This window comes from Capricornis sumatraensis, chromosome 1 (assembly GCF_032405125.1).
Source record: "Capricornis sumatraensis isolate serow.1 chromosome 1, serow.2, whole genome shotgun sequence".
Classification (NCBI taxonomy): domain Eukaryota; kingdom Metazoa; phylum Chordata; class Mammalia; order Artiodactyla; family Bovidae; genus Capricornis; species Capricornis sumatraensis.
The window spans coordinates 232,352,579-232,375,630 of record NC_091069.1 but is presented as its reverse complement, the minus strand read 5'-3'; the positions used below and the strand labels follow the sequence as shown (position 1 = coordinate 232,375,630).

Here is a 23,052-nt window from a genome sequence, read left to right as displayed (position 1 = left end):
AAGTACTGAAGCCCACGCAGCCTGGAGCCCGTTCTCTGCAATTAGAGTGTAGATCCCGCTTACTGCAGCTAGAGAAAAAGTCCCAGCAGCAATGAAGACCCATCACAACCAAAAATAAAATAAATCAGTAAAATTAAAAAAAATTTTATGAAACATTGTATGCAGCGCACAGAGTCATTTCAAGAAAAAAAACTGGGAGCAATGTTGGAATATTCTGCTAATTTGGAGCACTGAAAGAAAGGAAGTAGTGAAAACGTAGCTCCAGAACTTCCCTGTTGGTCCAGTGGTTAGGACTCTGTGCTTCCACTACAGGGGGCCTAGGTTCCGTCCTTGGTCAGGGAACTAAGATCCTGCATGGTTTATACCACAGCCAAAAAACAAAACAAACGCTGCTCCTCCCCATATCTCCTAGTTAGGCTGTTTCTGTTGTTTTCTTGGAGAAGGCAATGGCATCCCATTCCAGTACTCTTGCCTGGAAAATCCCATGGATGGAGGAGCCAGTAGGGTGCAGTCCATGGGGTCACTAAGAGTCAGACACGACTGAGCGACTTCACTTTCATGCATTGGAGAGGGAAATGGCAACCCACTCCAGTGTTCTTGCCTGGAGAATCCCAGGGACTGTGGAGCCTGATGGGCTGCTGTCTATGGGGTCGCACAGAGTTGGACACGACTGAAGTGACTTAGCAGCAGCAGCAGCAGGAGCAGTTCGGCAGCTTGAATAAAAATACTACCTTGGTCCCAGTAAAATAAATTAGTAGTCTGTTTTCTTTCACACACCAGCTTTAATCTTTATAACTCATGGATGTATAATCTTGCAATATTTATTTAATGGTATTTTGGATAAATCATTGATGAAACAATTCTGACAGCAAGGCAGTTTGTTCTGTATGAGGGAAGTTCTAACACTAGCAGAATATATACTTCCTTACTTTATTTACAAGATAAATTGCTACTCATGAACTCTGTAACCTTCTACTAATTTGTCCCAAACAGCTTTTCTCAGAGACAAAGAAACATGCCCATCTAACCTTGCTAGATGGGATATTTTTTGGGTCTCTAGGGAAAAGTGAGAAGTTAAAATATTTGTCCTGTTTTTCTGCAATTGTGGTAAAATACACATAACATAAAATTTACTATTTTAACTATGTTTTCAAATGTACAGTTTGTTGACTAACAAAAATTGCGCAATGTAAAAGTTGTAAGTTTTACTTGGGGAAAAATGAGGATTGCAGCCTGAGAGGCAGCACCACGGATGGCTCTGAGAAACTGCTCCAGAGAGACAGTGGGGAAGGTCAATATATGTGATTTTGATGAGCGGAGAGTTCCTTTAATCAAGCACTTATTTTTACAAAAGATTTTCTGCTAGTCACGAGAAGCTGATGTGACCTTGAAAGAATTTAGTGCTTTTCTAAATATGAAGAGGTGCAAGGATTGGGCTTATAAAATCAGTTTCTGAAAATATCTAACTGTTAGGAAGACCTGTGCCACAAGTTTCCCTGGAGCAGCCGCTAAGCTGCTAAGTGGCTTCAGTCGTGTCCGACTCTGTGCGACCCCATAGACGGCAGCCCACCAGGCTCCCCTGTCTCTGGGACTCTCCAGGCAAGAACACTGGAGTGGGTTGTCATTTCCTTCTCCAATTCCCTGGAACAGAGAGTGCCTCATTTCTGCTCTCCACCCTGAACTCCCTTCAGGGTGTGTGGAGACAGGATTCACTCCCCTGTTTAGGCAGATGGCAAATGACCTTGGCAAGCACCAGTGTAGTAGACAAGTTTATTGGCATTAAGTATATTCACCTTGTTATTCAACCTTCACCACCATCTATTTCTAGAACCTTTTCATTTTCCCAAACTGAAACTGTACTGTTAAAGACTGACTCCTCAACAACCCACCTTCCCCCAACCCCTGTCCTCTGGGGCTACCACCATTCTACTTTCTGTCTGTATGAATTTGGTTACACTAGGTAATGTATGTAAGTGGAATCATATAATATTTGTTTTTCTGTGACTGGCTTATTTCATGTAGTGTGATGTCTTCAAGGTTCATCTCTGTTGTAGTATGTGTCAGGATTGCCTTACTTTTTAAGACTGAATAACATTTCATTGTTTCTACTAAATTTTGTTTATCCATTCATCTGTTGAGGGGTTCTGAGTTGTTTCTACCTTTTGGCTATTGTGAGTATTGTTGCCATGAACATGGGTATTTCAAATATCTGCTCAAGTCTCTCTCCTCAGTTATTTTTGGCATATACTCAGAAGTGAAATGGCTAAATCATTTACTTTTGTTTAATTTTTTGAGGAACTACCAAATAGTTTTCAACTGTGGTTGTACCATTTTGCATTCCTACCAGCAATGCACAAGGGTTTCAATTTCTTCAAATTATGCCAATGATTATTACTTTCTGTTTTTGTTTGTTTGTTTTTACAATAGCTAGTCTCATGAATATAAAATATCTCATTATGGTTTGATTTGCATTTCCCTACTGATTAGTGATGTTGAGCATCTTTTCATGTGCTTATTGGCTGTTTGTACGTCGTCTTTGGAGAAATGTCTATTCACGTCCTTTGCCCATTTTAAAATCAGGTTGTTCATTTTTTGTTGCAGATTTGTAGGAAAGTCTTGTTTCTTTTTGAACTGTGATTTTATGGCTATTTAACCTAAGCCTTGATTACCTCATCTCTAGAATTAGAATATTATTATTAACTACCTCAAAGTTGTATGGATTTCATTAAACAAGTTCTTTGTTAAGAAAAAGATTATTCTTTGTTTTTGGTTGTGCTGTGTCTTTGTCGCTGCACGAGCTCTTCTCTAGTTGTGGCAACTGGGGGCTACTCTCTAGTCGCAGTGGCCTCTCTTGTTGCAGAGCATGGGCTCTAGAGCATAGGCTCAGAAGTTGTGCACAGGTTTAGTTGCTTTGCAGCATGTGGGATCTTCCCGGATCAGGGATTGAACCTGTGTCTCCTGCATTGGCAGGTGGATTCTTTACCACTGAACCACCAGGGAAGCCCTCAAGTTCTTAACAAATCACTTGACCCAGAATATGTGCTCATTAAGTGGTGCCTATTATTTCTTGTTACATCATACCCAAATCACAGAGGTTGTAGGGAAGGAGCTGGCATTTAAGCACACAGATATGTCCATCTTCAGAGCCCAACTCTTAATGTTAGTTTAGTGTGATGGTTAGCACATAACTTTTTCATGATCCTGTTTAAATACTCCTCACCACAGTGCTGTTAGGCAGTGAGTCTGCCTCATCTATTTATTAATTTCAGAATTATAGGAAGCAATTCTGAACTGGTGATGTACTAAGTAATGAGATTTTACTCTAAATTCAAAGAAAGCAATTATTGCAATATCATGCAATTTAGCTTCCTTTGGAGATCACAGCACTGTTTTGGTTCTTGGTAGATTCTAGTTTAGAAAATTTCCACCATTCTGAACAGTATTAATTTTAAAACTTGTATTTGAGAGTTTAAAAGAAGTTTCTGTCTTATCATTCATTCAGTTAATAGTGATGACAGCTCTTTTACTGAGAGGAAAAAGAGACATAGGAAGCAAAGTAACTACTACCAGATCAGTGAAGAGAGCCAATACAAGGTGGATCCAGGCAACTAACCAATCAGTCCTAAGCCCTGTTGCCAACTCTGGCCATAAGGGTTTAATGTTGTCTTTCTTCTGTGTCAAGAATTGATAATCCAGTCTCTCGGGAAAACCCAGGGAAGGTTATATCAGTGATAACATGAAAACGCCCAGAAACCTATTTCCATAAATCCAAATGTAGGTGTGAAATTATTTCTTGAACACTTAATCTCAAAATGACATCAAACATGATTCAGCTTACATAATGGTATCATAAATACATAATGAAGAAGCAATGAATTATTGACAAGTGAAACAGAACTGCCACCAAGTGCAATGTAGAACAGAAGTGCCTTATGTGTATTTTACATGATGCACGAATTTTGCATGGAAGGAGGGTCCAGCAGATCCTTTTGGTAAATTCCAGGAAGAAGTCAAAGTCTGGGTGGGGGTTCCTCTATGACTGTTGCTGCTGTGTTTCCCTTAGATATCTGAGACCTCCCTATGCTTAATTCTTTGTAACTTAGTCATATGCCAAACTTGAGTTTTTAATCTGTCAGTGCAGTGTTCTTATTACATACTTAAAATATATATGCTAGCCCTAAGTCTATGGGTGGGGGGTAAAGTTCATTAAGAATCTGCCCACAATGCGGGAGACTCGAGTTTGATCCCTGGGTTGAGAATATCCCCTAGAAGGGAATGGCTACCCACTCCAGTAATCTTGCCTGGGAAATCCCATGGACAGAGGAGACTGGCAGGCTACAGTCCATGGGTTCGCAAAAGTCGTTCACTTTCAAAGTTCATGAAATATGAGTTTTTTGGTAAAGTATTTAGCTTACCTTGTACAATTTAGATGCAGGAGGAAAGGTTACTGCCACTTATGAAACAAACCTGGAAGGTTCTGCCTGCCCATGAATCTCCCAAGCAGCCTTCTGAGTCCACATCTCCAACAAAGTACAAGTGAGATTTGATCATTCATAATTTATCTTTTTAGATATTGACAACAGTGGGTATGTCAGTGACTATGAACTCCAGGACCTGTTTAAGGAAGCAAGCCTTCCTCTGCCTGGCTATAAGGTGCGTGAGATCGTGGAGAAAATTCTAGCAGTTGCTGACAACAGCAAAGATAGCAGAATCAGCTTCGAAGAGTTTGTGTCGGTAAGTAATCTAAATCCTCTCCTTGGCTACTGGTGGGTTTGCTTCGAGCAGAATTTTAGTAATGTCATTACTTTCTTTGGTTAAATCTGGCTTCAGAAACCAGAAAAAGCACTGCTTTTAAAGGATGATGATGGTAACAATAACAGCAATTTCCACAAATAATTCATAAAACAAAGGAAAAGTTATTCTTAAATTGTTGGATTTGAAGTCAGGTTTAGGTAATAATCATTTATCCTGTATTAAAACTATAGTTGAGTTTAAATGGTTATTGGCTGTCTCTGTAAGCAAAGTATTTTCATATCTTAGTACTTGATCTTGAGAAGTGAAATATTTTTGTAATTGAAATAGCTAAGATTTGGAAGATATACCTCCTAGAAACTGGTCATTTTCTTGTGATAAGTTATATATGTTCAGTTTCTGTAAATGCCACCTGGTGAATTTTGATACCAGCTATGGGTTCATTATTAAACTACCTGGAGACTCAGGGAACTGAACAAGATACAAAATAATATATGACTCCACCAATAAAAGAAAAATAGAACTGAATATTATTATGTATATTAAACCTCTCAGGCTGAGAGAGATGACTAAGTTGCCATTGCCAGCTGGCAGTTGAGCAAGGGCTGTCACTACCTTCTATCAACAGCACCATGACTGTGCTTTTTGTACAAAAATGAATGAAATAGTTTATTCACTGTTATAAGTGAACAGATATTTATGAAATAGTCATTGTCTGCTTTTATATTCTTTATTCATTGAGTTCCTTTCATACCAGGAGCTCTGGTATTATGAGTAATGTAATGAATAAAAAGAGATGTAGCCCCAGCTTTCATGAAGTTTGCAGGTGGAGGGGAAGACAGAATCTCACAGATAGGGAGAAGATAACTGATACATGCTCTGACAGAGCGAGACAGGTCACTTGAAAGTTTGTGTAGGAGGACTTGGACTTGGTGGGGAGATTAGAGAACGCAGAGATTCAGTGAAATGGAACTGTCTCCAATGCTGTGAAGACGGAATTGCTGTCTGAAGGAAGATGTTAAACAGATAGAAGGAGTGGGTGGGGAAATTAAGTAACGTGCAAGACGGGCTGAGGTGATGGCATGTGCAGAGCCTCTGGGGCTGTAGGGATAGTAGGTACTCTCAAGCGCTCGGGGAAAAAGGCATCAGTGTGGCTGGAGCTGAGCTGTTGAGGGTTAGGAATGTGTTGAGACAAGTGAGTCAGGGTCAGGTAATCAGGTCCTTGTAGAATTTTTTGTTTTTATCTAAGAGCAATAGAGTATGAACTGGCATGATCAGATATGCCTTGTTTAAAACTCACTCTGGCTGTTGCGTGGAGAACTGATTGAATTCAGTCTAGCCAGGCTCCGGAGTGGCCAGTGTCAGGACCTGGCAGAGGGCACTTGTTGAAGCCTATGTAATTTCCTACAAATGCTGACTCCTTGACTTTAACATATACGTTGAAGCTGTTCAGATTGGAAAATATCTTCATTAAGACATTTAAAAATCTTTATCATGTACTTAGTTATTCTTCAGTGGTTAGTACAAGAGATCACAGCAAGTCTAGATGAACAATTTCAATGTGTACAATTTGAGCCTAATTATAGGTGTGGTACATTTTTCCATTTCATGTTATTATAAAATGACATGAAGGTTATCTGCCTACACAAGCAATAAATGCAAGAACAACTGATTTGTATTTATTTTTATGTCATTCCAAATAAATAGCTATCTTTTACACAGCAATGATTTTTTTTTCATTTTTTAAAATTTTACTTTATTTTACTTTACAATACTGTATTGGTTTTGCCGTACATCAACATGAATCCGCCACAGGTGTACATGAGTTCCTAATCCTGAACCCCCCTCCCACCTCCCTCCCCATACCATCTCTCTGGGTCATCCCAGTGCACCAGCCCCAAGCATCCTGTATCCTGCCTCTGACCTAGACTGGCGATTCGTTTCTTACATGATATTATACATGTTTCAATGCCATTCTCCCAAATCATCCCACCCTCTCCCTCTCCCACAGAATCCACAAGTCTGTTCTATACATCTGTGACTGTTTTGCTGTCTCGCATACAGGGTTATCGTTACCATCTTTCTAAATTCCATATATATGTGTTAGTATACTGTATTGGTGTTTTTCTTTCTGGCTTACTTCACTCTATATAATCGGCTCCAGTTTCATCCACCTCATTAGAACTGATTCAAGTGTATTCTTTTTAATGGCTGAGTAATACTCCATTGTGTATATATATCACAGCTTTCTTATCCATTCATCTGCTGATGGACATCTAGGTTGCTTCCATGTCCTAGCTATTATAAACAGTGCTGCAATGAACATTGGGGTACACGTGTCTCTTTCAATTCTGGTTTCCTCGATGTGTATGCCCAGCAGTGGGATTGCACAGCAATGATTTTAATGGCTATCTAATCGAGGGTCAATTTTACTTCTCTCTCATTCCAGCTAATGCAAGAGTTAAAAAGCAAAGACATCAGCAAAACATTCAGAAAAATAATTAACAAGAGGGAAGGGATTACTGCTATTGGAGGAACCTCATCCATTTCCAGTGAGGGCACACAGCATTCTTATTCAGGTAACCAACCATCTGCTCCAAATTTAATCTTTCAGTCATTGGTTCATTCAACAAGTCCTATATTTCACAGGATCTAAGATGCCATTTATTGTAATTTACACCCTTGCTTTATAAGCCATTGTTTTATAATGAGACTGAATTATAATGTGCCATTAGATTTGAAATGTATCATAATTTCAGAAGTGTCAGAATTAAAAATCCTGGAATTATTTAAGATAGACAATAGTAAGTGAATGTTTACTGTGTGTTAGGCACAGGGGACAAGAGATTAGAAACAGCAAAATAGGAGTTTATATTTTCAGCATTGAATGTGTTTAATTATGACCTTGGGATGGATTTTTCATCCTGACTGGTGACATGAGTTTAGTTTAGACCTATAATTTTAGGGATGATGGAGAGGTTTATTGGAAGGACTTTCCATTTTGGAGGAGCTGAGATTCCCCATTCATATTTTATCAAGCAACCCAGTAACTAGTAGAGCACAGCACCTGGTTTGCTTGATCTGATAGGATCACTGGACTGTTATCCAGTGGGAGATCCAGAGTCACATGAACTCCTAAGAGGAGACAGCTTGCCCCATGCTAAGGTTGCTTCTCAGGATCAAGATGTCTAAAAACCTTTGGCCAAGTTCTTTTTGTTCATGTTGACATAATTAAAACTATACTCTTGGGATTTTTGATAAAAACTCACTTTAACTTTTCCCTCTTTCTTCCTTTGAGATCTGAATCTGTTAATTCTCCTCTTGATTCTCTTGCTTTCTAAATGGATTTTCCTCTAGTAATAAACACTCACACTTCTACTCACTGTGTATATTTTCCTAACTTTTTCCTACCCGGGAAGTGCAGTGGTGAAGGCAGTGGTCTATAACTCCTACCTCCTTTTTTTGAAAGGTACTTACTGTTTAGCTTTGTTTCTGCCTGTCCATTCTAATGAAATGGCATCTTCATTTTTTATTAAGGTATAATACGCATTTAGCGAATTGCTGCAATCGTTATGTGTATAGTTCAATGAGTTTTTACATGTGTACATATCTTGTAGCTGCATTCATGCAGCTGCCCAGTAGATTAACATATAACATTTTCTTCACCAGGATTATTTCTAGATTATTTAAGTCTAATAATATGTGAATTATTATAATACATAAATATAAAAACTCTATGAAAGTAAATGTGCACCATTTTGAGCATTTCATATTACAAAGACTTTCTTGCTTAAAGGACTTTAAATAAAGTAAAATCAGATTTTTTCCCTTAAATTGAAAGAAAAAGAGAAAGTGAGGAAACGGAGGAAGAGAAGAAGAAATGAGAGTTTCTGGGCTGGTAGAGCTACATGAAAGACAGGAGTAATTTTTCCATTGATTTAAAACATTTCTTTTTGGTCTTGTTGGTTCTAGCAGTCATTATTGATTATAAAGGTAACCCAAATGAATGAACCTGTAACCAGTTCATAGATAAGGTCATTTAATAAATTTTAAATCCAGTTATTTAAGATTAAAAAAATTCACCAATTTCTTCCACTCTCCATCACCCCTTGCTTCTTGTAACCACCAGTCTGCTCTCTGTATTTATGAGCTTCAGTTCTGTTTACCAAAGTCTACATTAAAAAAATGAGATCATACGTAATATATACATATAAGTATATATATATAAAACATATATGTATATATAGCATACATATATAAACATATACATATGTATGTATGCAAAGCATATGTATATATAAAGCATTAACATTTCCTTCACCCTGAGTGGCTCCCTCATGCCTCTAGCCATAACCGGCCACTTTTCTGATATCTATCACCATAGATTTTTTTTTTTTACTTGTTTATTGAGGTATAAGATGCACAGAGTAAAGTGCATACAGTGCCCTATTGTTAAGTATATGTATTGAATTTTTTTTACATATGAATACACCCACATAGGGCTTCCCTGCTGGCTCAGAGTTTAAAGCATTTGCCTGCAAGGCGGGAGACCCGGGTTCAACCCCTGGGTCAGGAAGATCCCCTGGAGAAGGAAATGGCAACCCACTCCAGTATTCTTGCCTGGAAAATCCCATGGACGGAGGAGCCTGGTAGGTTACAGTCCATGGGGTCGCAAAGAGTCGGACACGACTGAGTGACTTCACTTCACACCCACATAACCATTATTTAGAACCCAACACAGAACATTTAGGGGCTTCCCAGGTGCACTAATGGTAAAGAACTTGCCAGCCGATGCAGGAGACGTAAGAGACTTGGATTCAATCCCTGGGTAAGAAAGATCCCCTGCAGGAGGTCAGGGCAACCCACTCCAGTATTCTTGCCTGGAGAATCCCATGGACAGAGGAGCCTGGTGGGCCATAGTCTGTAGAGTTGCAGAGTCAGACACAACCAAAGTGACTTTTCACACATGCACAGAACATTTAACCACTTTTAAGAAAAGAACAACTTTATTGAGACATAATTGAAGTACCATGAATCTTTGTAGTTTTTAGTATATTCACAGTTGTAGTATATCAGCACCATGTAATTTTAGGACACTTTCATTACCCCAAAGGGAAACCCCATGCTTGTTAGCAATCACTACCCATTTCCCCCTTCCCCCAGCCTTGGGCTGCCATTAATCTACTTTTTATTTCCATAGATTTGCCTATTCTGGAAATTTCATAGAAATGGAATTATACAGTTATGACTTTTCACTTGACAGGCTTCTTCCCTAGCAGAATATTTTTGAAGATCATTCATGTTGTGACATGTATTGTACATCATGCTTTTTTGTGGCTGAATCATTTCTGTTCTGTTGCTAATATCATGTTTTGTTTATCCTTTCATCTGCTGATAGACATTTGAGTTGTTTCCACTTTTTGGCTATCATGAATAATACTGTGTGAACACTTGTGTCCACATTTTTTGTGTGGGCATATGCTTTGAATTCTCTAAGGTATATACCCAGGAGTGGTCATTTGTTAACTCTATGTTTAACATTTTAAAGAACTACCAAACTGTTTTCCAAAGTGGCCACACCATTTACATTCCCATAAGCAATGTATGAAAGTTCCAATTTCTTGCCATTCTCAATGACATTTGTTATTGTCAATTTTGTTTATTACAACCATCCAGGCATTGTGAAGTGATATCTCATTCCTGGTTCCTATCAGTTCAGCTCAGTTCAGTTGCTCAGTCCTGTCCAACTCTTTGTGACCCCATGGACTGCAGCACGCCAGGCCTCCCTGTCCATCACCAACTCCCAGAGTTTACTCAAACTCATGTCCATTGAGTCAGTGATGCCATCCAACCATCTCATCCCCAGTCATCCCCTTCTCCCGCCTTCAATCTTTCCCAGCATCAAGGTCTTTTCTAATGAGTCAGTTCTTTGCATCAGGTGGCCAAAATATTGGAGTTTCAGCTTTAGCATCAGTCCTTCCAATGAATATTTAGGACTGATTTCCTTTATGATGGACTGGTTGGATCTCTTGCAGTCCAAGGGACTCTCAAGAGTCTTCTCCAACACCACAGTTCAAAAGCATCAATTCTTTGGCGCTCAGCTTTCTTCACAGTCCAACTCTCACATCCATACATGACTACAGGAAAAACCATAGCCTTGACTAGACAGACCTTTGTTGGCTTTTCAATATGCTGTCTAAGTTGGTCATAACTTTCCTTTCAAGGAGTAAGTGTCTTTTAATTTCATGGCTGCAGTCACCATCTGCAGTGATTTTGGAGCCCCCCAAAATAAAGTCTGACACTGTTTCCACTGTTTGCCCATCTATTTTCCATGAAGTAATGGGACCAGATGCCATGATCTTAGTTTTCTGAATGTTGAGCTTTAAGCCAACTTTTTCACTCTCCTCTTTCACTTTCATCAAGAGGCTTTTTAGTTCCTCTTCACTTTCTACCATAGGGTGGTGTCATCTGCATATCTGAGGTTATTGATAGTTCTCCCAGCAATCTTGATTCCAGCTTGTTCTTATCTATAAATCCACTGATTCTAAGTCCCTAAGGAGGTATGTATAGTGAGGCAAGAAGATAAGAAGGCAGATAATGATCTGTACAAAAGTAAATATTTATGTCTTTATTGGTTGTTTGTGATAGATTAAATTTTGAGAGTACCTGCCAAATATGCCTTTAGGAAAATTACCTAGTCCTAGAAATTAGGACAATAAAGAAGTCCAGCTACCCTGTGATGGAAATGGGAATTATTTTCTTTCAGATTTTGTTAAATCGTTTTTATGCTTTCAGAATAATAATAAAGTAGTAGAACAATTTTCCTTTAAGTTCCTTCCTACTTTCTTCACTGCATAGCCCACCAATATTTTTCTGCCTAAAGATAAATATTCCCATGCTAGAAGCCACAGCTTGAGAAGTTGCGGATGAAGATGGCTGATAGTCATACTGGTATTTAGATGTGTCAGTTTCCTTATAATAGAAATTCCACAGAAATGGAGCTATTTTATTCTTTCAAATAACTCAATTAAAATTAGTATTTCTGTTGTAAGTTGCAAATCACAACTTTATGAAAAATATTTTTGTGGGGGAGGTGAAATCGATTGATGTGGTTGTTTGTTTCTTACATTTTCTCCTTGGTGTGTGTGTGTGTGTTTGTGTGTGCATGCGCGCATGCGTGTGCATGAATTGACCTCTTATGTTTGGTTCTTGATCCATTAATTCTCAGAAGAAATATATGTGAAAAGTTTTAGAATCAACAGAATATTTATTGTGCTCATTTAAGCTATATGCCTTCCTCGTCCCTAATATATTGATGAAAAAGTGGAATGAATTCCTCTTTCTCCTTAAACCTAAGCCCTCTTAAACCCTTTAGTGTTTCGGTAGAGTTTTTAAAATTGGCATTTATTATTTTTGAACAGAAATTTTAAAGTATATTTTTGTAGTTCAGTAGCAACTAAGATTTTCTGTTTTCAGAGGAAGAAAAAGTGGCTTTTGTTAACTGGATAAACAAAGCCCTGGAGAATGACCCTGACTGTAAGCATCTCATACCAATGAACCCCAATGATGACAGTCTTTTCAAATCACTTGCTGATGGCATCCTTCTTTGGTGAGTTGAGCCCTGGGTTAAGGGAGCTGTGTTCTTACTGTCTCCACTGAAGAGCAGTCAATGAAAACTACAATTCAGTGAGTCCACTGTTTTTTGAAATTAGTAAACAAGTAGTACACAGTTCTTGAAGTTTTTATATTGCATAGAAAATTAAGTCCAATATGTTTTCCAAGATCTTCCTTCAAATGCATTCTCTTATTTGGTATCTTTTTCATTTATTTTCTTAATTATGCCAGGAAACCTTTACCTCTCCAATGCATTTAATACTGTTCAAAGGGTTTCTTTTTCCTTTTTTTTGGCTGCATGTGGCACGTGGGATCTTAGTTCCCTGACCAGAGACCAGGCCACAGCAGTGAAAGCTCTGAGTTCAAACCACTGGACTGCCAGGAAATTCCTTGGAATTTTTTTTTTCTTCACTTATCAATAAGGGAGTGTTGATCATTGACTAGGACTGAAACATGAGGAACTATAATAGAAATATATACCTCATTTGTGCTTAAATCAGATTAATATTTTAATTCAATATTGTATTCATGGCTCTTTGCAATCTGTTTCTGCTTACTAGACTGTAAACTCTCTAAAGCCATTATCTTTGCCCTTGGTTGTGTGTACTGAAGTCCCAGCATACTTCTTTGTAAAAACTAGATGTCTTTTATTTTTTAAGTTTATAAAAATACAGAAAACGTTCAAAGAAGAAACTAACCACCATGACTATTAACAGCCATAAAAAGCTATTGTTGATATTTTGGCACCTTTCCTCAGTCTTTTTCCTGTGTGTTTACCTAAAAAGAAAAAACTACCCACAATTACGGGATATTAATTTTCAAGACATTCAGTTCAGTTCAGTCACTCAGTCGTGTCCGACTCTTTGTGACCCCATGAATTGTATCTTATTCCACCTACAATTCAGATCTGTTCCTCTAACCTTCAGAGTAAATTCCTATTATGAATTGAATGGGTGTTTTCTTATCTGTGTTTCATAATATAAAATGTATTCTAAAACACAGAAGTAAAATTTATGTTAGTTTCTTTTAAAATGTGTGAATTATTGAAATTTTTGGTCAAGTCTCTGCTCTTTATTTTTCTGCAACGACAGTAATTTTAACACTGTTGATACCACTTTATGAAATTTGACTTCTTGAGGATTTTTTGTTTTATACTTCAGGCTGCTGAATGTCAGTGATCATTAAATGAAATAAAGGCAAGATTCACATAAAGATAATGCAAGACTTTGAAAAAATTAGAAATGCTAAGATTACTATTACAGTGAATGATGAATGTGATTTAGATTAGGGAATATTTCTTAGATTTTTAAAATTAAATCCCTGTATATTTTAAAGAAATGGATTATTACTTTTCAAAATTTAACTTAATTGTTTACTTATAAAAGTAAAAACATTTCTGAGTTTCTTAAACTGATTTATTCCCATTTTCTCTTTAGCAAAATGATCAACTTATCTGAACCAGATACAATTGATGAAAGAGCCATTAATAAGAAAAAGCTCACCCCCTTCACTATTTCTGTAAGTATTTGTCCTTTGCTAGTAATCATCTTACTATAAGGATAGTGAATCCCTTATGAATTGATCTTTAGGTCCAGACAAAACCATTCATTTAATGTAGTTTTGGTTTTCTATAAAAGCAAGATTTTTACTAAGTAAAATTTCAGCTGAATTTTTTTAATGAAGAAATTAAGATTCAGACTATGTTGGATGAAATTTCTTAAGAAAATAGTATTCAGATTAAGTTAGTCTAATTATTGTTATTTTTATTAATGAATATTTGCTTGATGCTAGTGTTCTTGTTGGTTGAGATAAAACTACTCCATAGTTTGACCACATCTTTTACCATTGGACAAAATTTTCACTATTTTTTTGTACCAAAACTGTTCTGTAGTCAGCTTCTCCATTCAGATCTTGTTAAAATTCAGGAATTTATAGTCACCACAGTTTTCCCCTTAAAATCTCTGGCTCAATAGGAGAATATTATATTAAGTACACTTTAGGTATCAGACACTGTTCGAAACACACCACATGAATTACCCTGTCACTTCTCCCAGCAGCCTTAAAATAAAGTAGATACTCTGCATTTACAGATGAGGAAACTGAGGCACTGGGAGGTTACACACTGGACAAGCCATGATCCTAGTAGTCTAGCTCCAGAGCCCATCCTTTAAGGAATTTTGTTTATATGTATTTTTTTTTTTTTTTTTGGCTGCATGTGTGGGATCTCAGTTCCCAGACCAGGGATTGGAACCCGTTTCCCCTGAGTGGAAGTGCAGAGTCTTAACCTCTGGACTGCCAGGGAAGTCCCTGTATCCATCCTTTAAATCATCATGCTATACTGTCACTCTCCTGAGGTGGTAGTAATAAGCAACTAGTTAATGTGCAAATCACAGCTGTGGCTATTAAGAGTGAGCTACTGCTAAGCGGTTTCCTCCATTTCTGTTGGCAGGGTATAATTCTTGATTTTGCTGAGGTTATTAAGTCTCTTCTATGAGGAAGCCACATCCTTTAGAGCAGTGGTACTTGGTTAGTCTCAGGCGAAGGGTCCCTCCCATTTCCTGTGATCCTGAAGAAGTATGTAATTGGCTGTTGACTAACATGGCTTTCTTGAACCTCACTTTCCAGTAATGTTGCATGTTCCTAGCAGAAACTGCTATTCTTGAAGAAGCTCCTTTCAGATTGTAATGGCCAGAAGTTAATTTTCTTTCCCATCTTGTGTCAGATGTGAAAGAAATACCTATCATCTAATACCTATCATTGTTGAAAATACTCATATTTATCTTTTTAGAATATGTGTCACACAATTTTTTATGTTCCTGAATCTGAAATGCAACATCTCTTACTACTGTATAAATTAATTTTAATTAATTTATTAAAAATTTAAATATTGCTTCTAATACTTACATGTCATGCATTTGGAGAAAATAAAGAAAAAATGTTCTACAACTATTTTGCAATAACTATAGGATGTGTCTGAGGGGCTGTTTTATATTTCTGTTTTTAAAGGTAACATTCTTCCACCAATATGAGTAGGGTTAATAGTCTAGGTCTCTAGCATGCTTGAAAAAGAGTACTAATGTAGAATGAGAAAAGACAGTCCTCTGGGAAGAGGCAAAGTGTTATTGTGATTATTAAATCAGTTTTGTTTACTCAGTAATTTTAGAGCTCTGGGAATAGATCTGCCAGAAAGCTACCAGTTTCCCATGAAACTTTATCTCGAAGAAGCCTAATACATTTGTAAAAGATTGTGATAGTATAGTTTTTCACCTCACAATGATAGGTTTATGAAGTATCAAGATGTATGAAAGAAGAGAAATATAAAAGGATGAAAATGACATACAGTGACTGTGAAAGCAAGGGAAAGGGACAGACCAAGTAGCTAATAGCAGGATTCATTTATGATCTTGGAGACTTATCTCTCTTCCTACCCAATGTGTTACAGACCTGCATTCTTTGGATTGTTTATCATTATTGGAAAAAAATATGTAAAAGTCTGAAAAATAGATGTCAAAGATTTAAGGACCTAAAAGTCAGGAAACTAATGCAAGAGTAGGTACAGGAGATTGAATCTGTTCCTTATAAATGCAAAAAATCCATTGTAATTGATATACTCACATATATACAAAGTTTATACTCTACCCTCACATATGTATGGGCTACTCTGGTGGCTCAGAGGGTAAAACGTCTGCCTGCAATTCAGGAGACCTGGGTTCATGTGCAAACACATGTATTAGTCTTCATTTCAATTAGTTCAAGTACGGAAAACATAAATCTCATTTGTATGTTGCAAATGGAGTAAAAGTGATGGTATGTAAAATAAGAATGAAATCTGAATAACAAATAATGCCTTTGTCCTTACTGACCCAAGAAATGTATAACAAAGCCCTCTAAAAAATGATTAACAAAAGTGAACTTATCTGGAATTGAAGCCTATTGGAAATGAAAATTTGCAAGGTGGAATGAATGAAAAGAGAGAAAAGTTGCAGTCCCTATTTGAGACTGTTAAAACTGCCATGTTTGCTTGAGTCTTTTGTTAATATCTCTGTATGGTAAGATACCCTATTTTACAGGTTAAGACACTGAAACACAAGGAGGAACAAGCACTTCTCTAATGTCTCAGTTGTTGGAGCTTCCCCAGTGTCCTTGTCTATCCCCACCAACACAGGTCTTCAGGAAGAAAGGCTGAGCATGACGGGCAGTTGTCCATGACAGAACCTGGAGAACAACCTCGGTGTGGGGTTCTCCTGTTACTTCTTATTCTTCAGAATTGACTCTAGACAATAGCAGTCATTCAAGTCCCTCATCACCAGTAGGGCAATAATGTTCAGTTCAGTCAGTCAGTTCAGCTGCTCTGCTGCTGCTAAGTCACTTCAGTCGTGTCTGACTCTGTGCAGCCCCATAGACGGCAGCCCATCAGGCTCCCCCGTTCCTGGGATTCTCCAGTCAAGAACACTGAAGTGGGTTGCTATTTTCTTCTCCAGTGCATGAAAGGTGAAAGTGAAGTCACTCAGTCATGTCCAACTCTGCAACCCCGTGGAGTGCAGCACACCAGGCTTCCCTGTCCATCACCAACTTCTGGAGCTTACTCAAACTTATGTCCATCAAGTTGGTGATGCCATCCAACCATCTCATACTCTGTTGTCTCCTTCTCCTCCTGCCTTCCATCTTTCCCAACATTAGGGTCTTTTTCCAGTGAGTCAGTTCTTCGCATCAGGTAGCCAAAGTATTGGAGTTTCAGCTTCAGCATCAGTCCTTCCAATGAAGATTCAGGACTGATTTCCTTTAGGATTGAGTGGTTGGATCTCCTTGCAGTCCAAGGGACTCTCAAGTGTCTTCTCCAACACCACACTTCAAAAGCATCAATTTTTCAGGACTCAGCTTTCTTTATGGTCCAACTCTCACATCCATACGTGACTACTGGAAAAACCATAGCTTTGACTATATGGACCTTTGTTGGTATTGTGTTTACCAATTAGAAACTACCATTTATTTGAGGAAGCACATTGTCACTCCTTATTTTCAATCCATTTTTTTGCCAATTACTTGTATGTCATTTGCAATACTTGTAAAACCAACATCTCTGAGTAAAATTAACATCAAAAGCTGGTTCTCCACATGTCACCAACATAACCTGTAGATATGACAAAGCTGAGTTTCACTGCTCACAGCAGTAAGAGAAAACACCACCTGCAAACCCGTGGCAGTGTCTTTAGGCTGAGGTTGGAACTGGAGATTTGGAATTGTGATTGAAGCTGGGTCTTTCACAGTGGGCAAGGGGAAGAGAGGGGATGGATGACTAGGTAAGGATCACGACACAGCAGTCAGGACTGGTGGAGATTGCAAGGGACAGATTTGGAGGTGAGGGAGTCAAAGAATCTTTAGAGTGCTGCTGCTGCTGCTAAGTCGCTTCAGTCGTGTCCAACTCTGTGCAACCCCACAGGCGGCAGCCCACCAGGCTTCCCCGTCTCTGGGATTCTCCAGGCAAGAGCACTGGAGTGGGTTGCCATTTACTGTCTATTGACGTTTTCCACTGAAGATCTTCCAAGTAGTGCCTGCAATGAACAAACAAATACTCTGCTGCCTTCTCCTAGAAGAGTAAAATCATGCCAGTAAGATAGACAAATAAGTGCAAAATCATGTTAAGATGTGGCTTTCTTATCGCTGTCCAGGCTGAGAGAAGCAATGGAAGATTTTGGTTCTCACTAGTTGTTACAGTCAGTTTAGTGAAATTACATATCTTTTGGCTACAGTACCATGATGTCAATGTAAGGTGTCACTGTAAGATTAACACTATTCCTGGAATCATTTTCAGTATGGTTCCTTCCCCAACATTCAGGGGAATCACAACTGGAGCAAACATACTTTATGTTCTTGGAAAAGAATACAGAAAAATATTACTGGTCTAGCGTGAATTGGTGGAGAAGGCAATGGCATCCCACTCCAGTACTCTTGCCTGGAAAATCCCATGGACGGAGGAGCCTGGAAGGCTGCAGTCCATGGGGTTGCTGAGGGTTGGACACGACTGAGCAACTTCACTTTCACTTCTCACTTTCTTGCATTGGAGAAGGAAATGGCAACCCACTCCAGTGTTCTTGCCTGGAGAATCCCACTACAAAATAATTTAATTGCAAATGCTTACTTTAATTACCCTTGACTGAACCCCAAGAGACACAGCCATTTACTTGGAGCCGAGCAAGATAAATTGCTTCAGCATACTGCAAGAGGAAGCCACTGAAATAATTACTCTGCTTTATAAGCCTTTATATAGCTTCTGGCTAATAAACATAAAAATTTAAACAAACACGGAAGCAGGGGCCCCACCCTAACACAGACTATAGAAATATAAGAGGAAAAGACAATCTCTATTTTCTCCCAAAAGAAAATCAAACACAACTAACAATAAATCCCCTAGCTCTTAAAGTTATTGCTTCTTAACTTCGGTGAATTTTAAAGTCTGACTGTATTGACTATTTGTTGCCATTAAATGGCCACAAAAACAGTGCCTAGTAGCAAATGGTGTCTTTCCAAAGGGTGAAAAAGTGATTGGGAAAAAAGTCATCGCTATATACTATGCATGTGTTATTTCTAGGGAAGAAATTTGCAAAGGGAATAAAAAAAGTAGCTAAAGCCAAGGTAACTCTGAGTTTTTCTAATTCATTGTCTTTTCCAATTTGCTGCCATGTGTTGTCCCAAACTATTTTTTTTTTGTTGTTTGGTGGTTCTTTTTCTGTACATTTGTGTTTCTGGTCACTGGTACAGCATTGATCAGTGAAGTTGCTCAGTCGTGTCTGACTCTTTGCAATCCCATGGACTGGAGCCTACCAGGCTCCTCCATCCATGGAATTTTCCAGGCAAGAGTACTGGAGTGGGTTGCCATTTCCTTCCCAACCCAAGGATCAAACCCAGGTCTCCTGCATTGCAGGCAGACGCTTTACCGTCTGATCTATCAGGGAAGCTGGATAGATGACAACTAAAGGAAAAATTAATATTAATTAAACATTGTTTTCAATTAAGCTTTTAGATTAAAATTAATGGGATATTTGGATAAAGAAAACTTTGAGTTACTTGCCCCTACCCCCGCCATTTTATTCCCTTCTGTCACACTGAGTGGATCTTAGCTCCCCAACGAGAAATCACACCTGCCTCCCTATATTGGAAGCATGAGTCTTAATCTCTAGACCACCAGGGAAGTCCCTCTTAACCTAGCCTTTACCATGATGGTTGTGGAATTGTTACTTCAACTCTAGCACTTCTCCACATGCCCTAGTCATTTATTATTTGGCATTCTTCTGTAACCCAGAGACCTCTTTTTTCTCTCTCCTCCTTTCTCCTTTTCTATCATTGATATGGACTTAGGAATTCCTATTTTTTCCAGTAGCTTAATTCATTAGTGTTCTTGATTATTTTGGTACTTAAATTGTTCCAGATTTGGCAATAGAGAGCACCTTCAAGGTGTTTCTTTTCCCTTTTTTTCATTGTTGTAAATTAGACATAAAATTTACCATTTTAGTCATTTTTGAGTGTATAGATCTGTGGCATTAAATTCATTCACATTGCTATGCATTCATCAATAGCATTCTTCTCCAGGGCCCTTCCCATCTTCCTAAAGTATAACTCTATACCCATTATATAATAATTCCCCATTCTCCACTCCCCATCCCCTGGCTATCACCATTCCACTTTCTGTCTCCATGAATTTGGCTACTCCAGGTACCTCATATTGGAATCAGATGATAGTTATTTTTGTGTGTGTGACCAGCTTATTTCACTTAGCATAATGTCTTCAATGGAGAAGGAAATAGTAACCCACTCCAGTGTTCTTGCCTGGAGAATTCCATGGGCAGAGGAGCCTGGTGGGCTACAGTCCATAGGATCACAAAGAGTCAGAAATGATTGAGCAACTTTCACTGTAATGCCTTCAAGGTTCACCCATTTCATAGCATAAGTCAGTATTCTCTTCATTTCTAAAGCTGAATAACATTCTGTTGTATGTCTACACTATATTTTACTTGTCTGTTTAAGATGATGGACACTTGGATTTTTTCTACCTTTTGACTTTTATGAATAATGCTGCTATGAACGTGGGTATACAAATAGTCCAAGTCCTAGCTCGCAGTTTTTTGAGTATATACCTAGGAGTGGATTTGCCGAATTACATGGTCCCACCATGCTTTTCTGACTTTTTGTGACCCCAAGGACTGTAGCCTGCCAGACTTCTCTGTCCATGGAATTCTCCAGGCAAGAATACTGGAGTGGTTTGCCATTCCCATATCCATGGTATCTTCCTGACCCCAGGATCAAACTCAGATTTCGTGTATTGCAGGCAGATTCTTTACCATCTGAGCCACTAGGGAAGTCCCAAGGTGACATGGTAATTCTATGTTTAATTTTTTGAAGAATAGCCATACAGTTTTCCATAGAAATTCCACCATTCTATATTCTCACTAGGAATGCACTAGGGCTCAAATTTATTCACATCCTCTCTAGCACTTGTTATTTTGTTTGTTTTTTAATCACAGACATCCTGATGGATATAAAATGGTATCTCATTGTGGGTTTCATTGACATTTCCCTAGTGATTTCTCCTGTTGATCATCTTTTCAGGTGCTTACTATCCATTTGAGGTCTTCTTCAAAGAAATTCATGTCTTTTGCCCATATTTTAATCAGGTTGTTTGTTTTTTTGTTGTTGGGTTGTAGGTGTTCTTCCTCTGTTGACATAATCAGAGCTCATACTCTTAATAATAATAATAATATGTAAACATATGTAATAATGATATGTAATAATAAACATTATATCAATGTTATAAAATATATTATTAGTTAATAATAAATATGTAACTGTATAATATGTCAGGGAATGGTAAAGAGTAAAATAAAGAATAATGAGTGCCAGCAAAGAGTGTGGTGATGTGATGATGCTTGTTATTTCATGTAGAATAATCAGAGAAAGCCATTTGTTGCATTTCAGCAGTCTTAAAGGAATTGTGGATATTTGAAGAAACTGTGTTCCAGGCAGAGGGGAAGACAAGTTCAAAGGCCTTTTAGAGCTGGAACAGAGTGAGTGACAGGACACAGTGGGATACAGAGAACATTTGATGGGTTTTAAAGCCAGTGAACATGGTCAGGTTCTTATTTCCCCAAGATCACAGGGTACTTAAAGTACCTAAGTATAGGTGGATTGTAGAAAGTAAGTCTGAGCATGGGTGTTAGGAAAGAATTAAGAAACCTGAAGAAAGACAGTTCCAGGGGTTTTTAGAAGGTGAAATTACACAGCAATTGCTCACAGGCTATAGGAGGCAAGAAGAGCAAGGATTCTGTTCAGTCTGCCTTCTTAGGAAGAAAGAAGGCAAGAATGAAGGTTGGGCCTATGGACCACAACAGAAAATAAAGGGAAACCTAGTTTTAACAGAGGATTAGAGGGAGACTAGGGAAGTATGGCCAGAAAATTGCTTCCGTTTTGGACACATTGACTTGGAGGTACTTATGAAACATCCAGGTGGACATAGCCAAGTGTGTATATTGGTGTAGAGCTTACACTGGAGGCTGGGCAGAAATGTGGCCTGGAGATAGGTTTCCGAAAGTCATTGGCATATAGAGGTGATATAAGTACTAATTATGTTTAAAAATCTTAAGTTTTAGCACCGATTGTTTACCTCCACAACTTGTTGACAAGAGTTTAGAAAGTACTTTCTCACATATATTTTTCTTTGTGGCAATTTAGGAAAATTTAAACCTAGCCCTGAATTCTGCCTCAGCCATTGGTTGTACTGTAGTCAACATTGGGGCACAGGATCTCACAGAAGGAAAACCTCACTTGGTCTTGGGACTTCTCTGGCAGATCATCAAAGTTGGTCTTTTTGCTGATATTGAGATTTCCAGGAATGAAGGTAAGGTCATCAAAAATGTTTGCTTCTCATTGACATATATTTACTGTGGGAAAAATTTATACTTCGTTGTTTTCCTCTCAGCTCTGATTGCATTGCTCAAGGAAGGTGAGGAGCTAGAAGAGCTAATGAGGCTATCTCCAGAAGAATTACTGCTGCAGTGGGTGAACTACCATCTGACCAATGCAGGATGGCCTACCATCAGCAACTTCAGCCACGACATTAAGGTTCATATTTTAATGCTCAGATTTGTGACATTAAAACAGGAATGTCAAAACACATGTCAAATTTGCTTTGAATGTCAAATGGGGTGTAGAAGTAAATTAGAACTGAAGTTTAATTCTCAAGGACACAGTCTAGAAAATGAAATTTTGCATTTCTCCATCTGAAGTGATCCCCCACTTATAATCACAGAATCTTTTGCTTAAAAAAAAAAAAACAAAACACCAAACTGGTTTGTTGGCTTGTAATAAGAAATACAGCTGGGGAATTCCTTGTCACTCCAGTGATTAGGACTTGGCACTTTCACTGCTGAGGACCCAGGTTCAGTCCCTGATTAGGGAACATAGGTCATGCAAGCCAAGTGGTGTGGGCAAAAAATAAGTAAGTAAATTAGAAAAAAAGAAATACTACTGGTTGTAAGAGGAAAGAGATGCTGCTGTTGCTGCTAAGTCGTTTCAGTCATGTCCGACTCTGTGCAACCCCATAGACGGCAGCCCACTAGGCTCCTCTGTCTCTGGGATTCTCCAGGCAAGAACACTGGAGTGGGTTGCCATTTCCTTCTCCAATGCATGAAAGTG

At 38.3% G+C, this 23,052-nt stretch overlaps 1 protein-coding gene across 1 annotated transcript in view; it reads left to right on the top strand.

The window, feature by feature from the left end:
* PLS1 (plastin 1) overlaps window positions 1–23,052 on the top strand; it is a 127,332-nt gene that overhangs the window by 71,386 nt on the left and 32,894 nt on the right. The window contains exons 3-8 of the mRNA XM_068965650.1: window positions 4,571–4,734; window positions 7,202–7,331; window positions 12,229–12,361; window positions 13,803–13,884; window positions 22,090–22,255; window positions 22,337–22,479. Coding sequence (XP_068821751.1) covers window positions 4,571–4,734; window positions 7,202–7,331; window positions 12,229–12,361; window positions 13,803–13,884; window positions 22,090–22,255; window positions 22,337–22,479 — 818 coding nt within the window. The remainder of the gene's footprint in view (window positions 1–4,570; window positions 4,735–7,201; window positions 7,332–12,228; window positions 12,362–13,802; window positions 13,885–22,089; window positions 22,256–22,336; window positions 22,480–23,052) is intronic.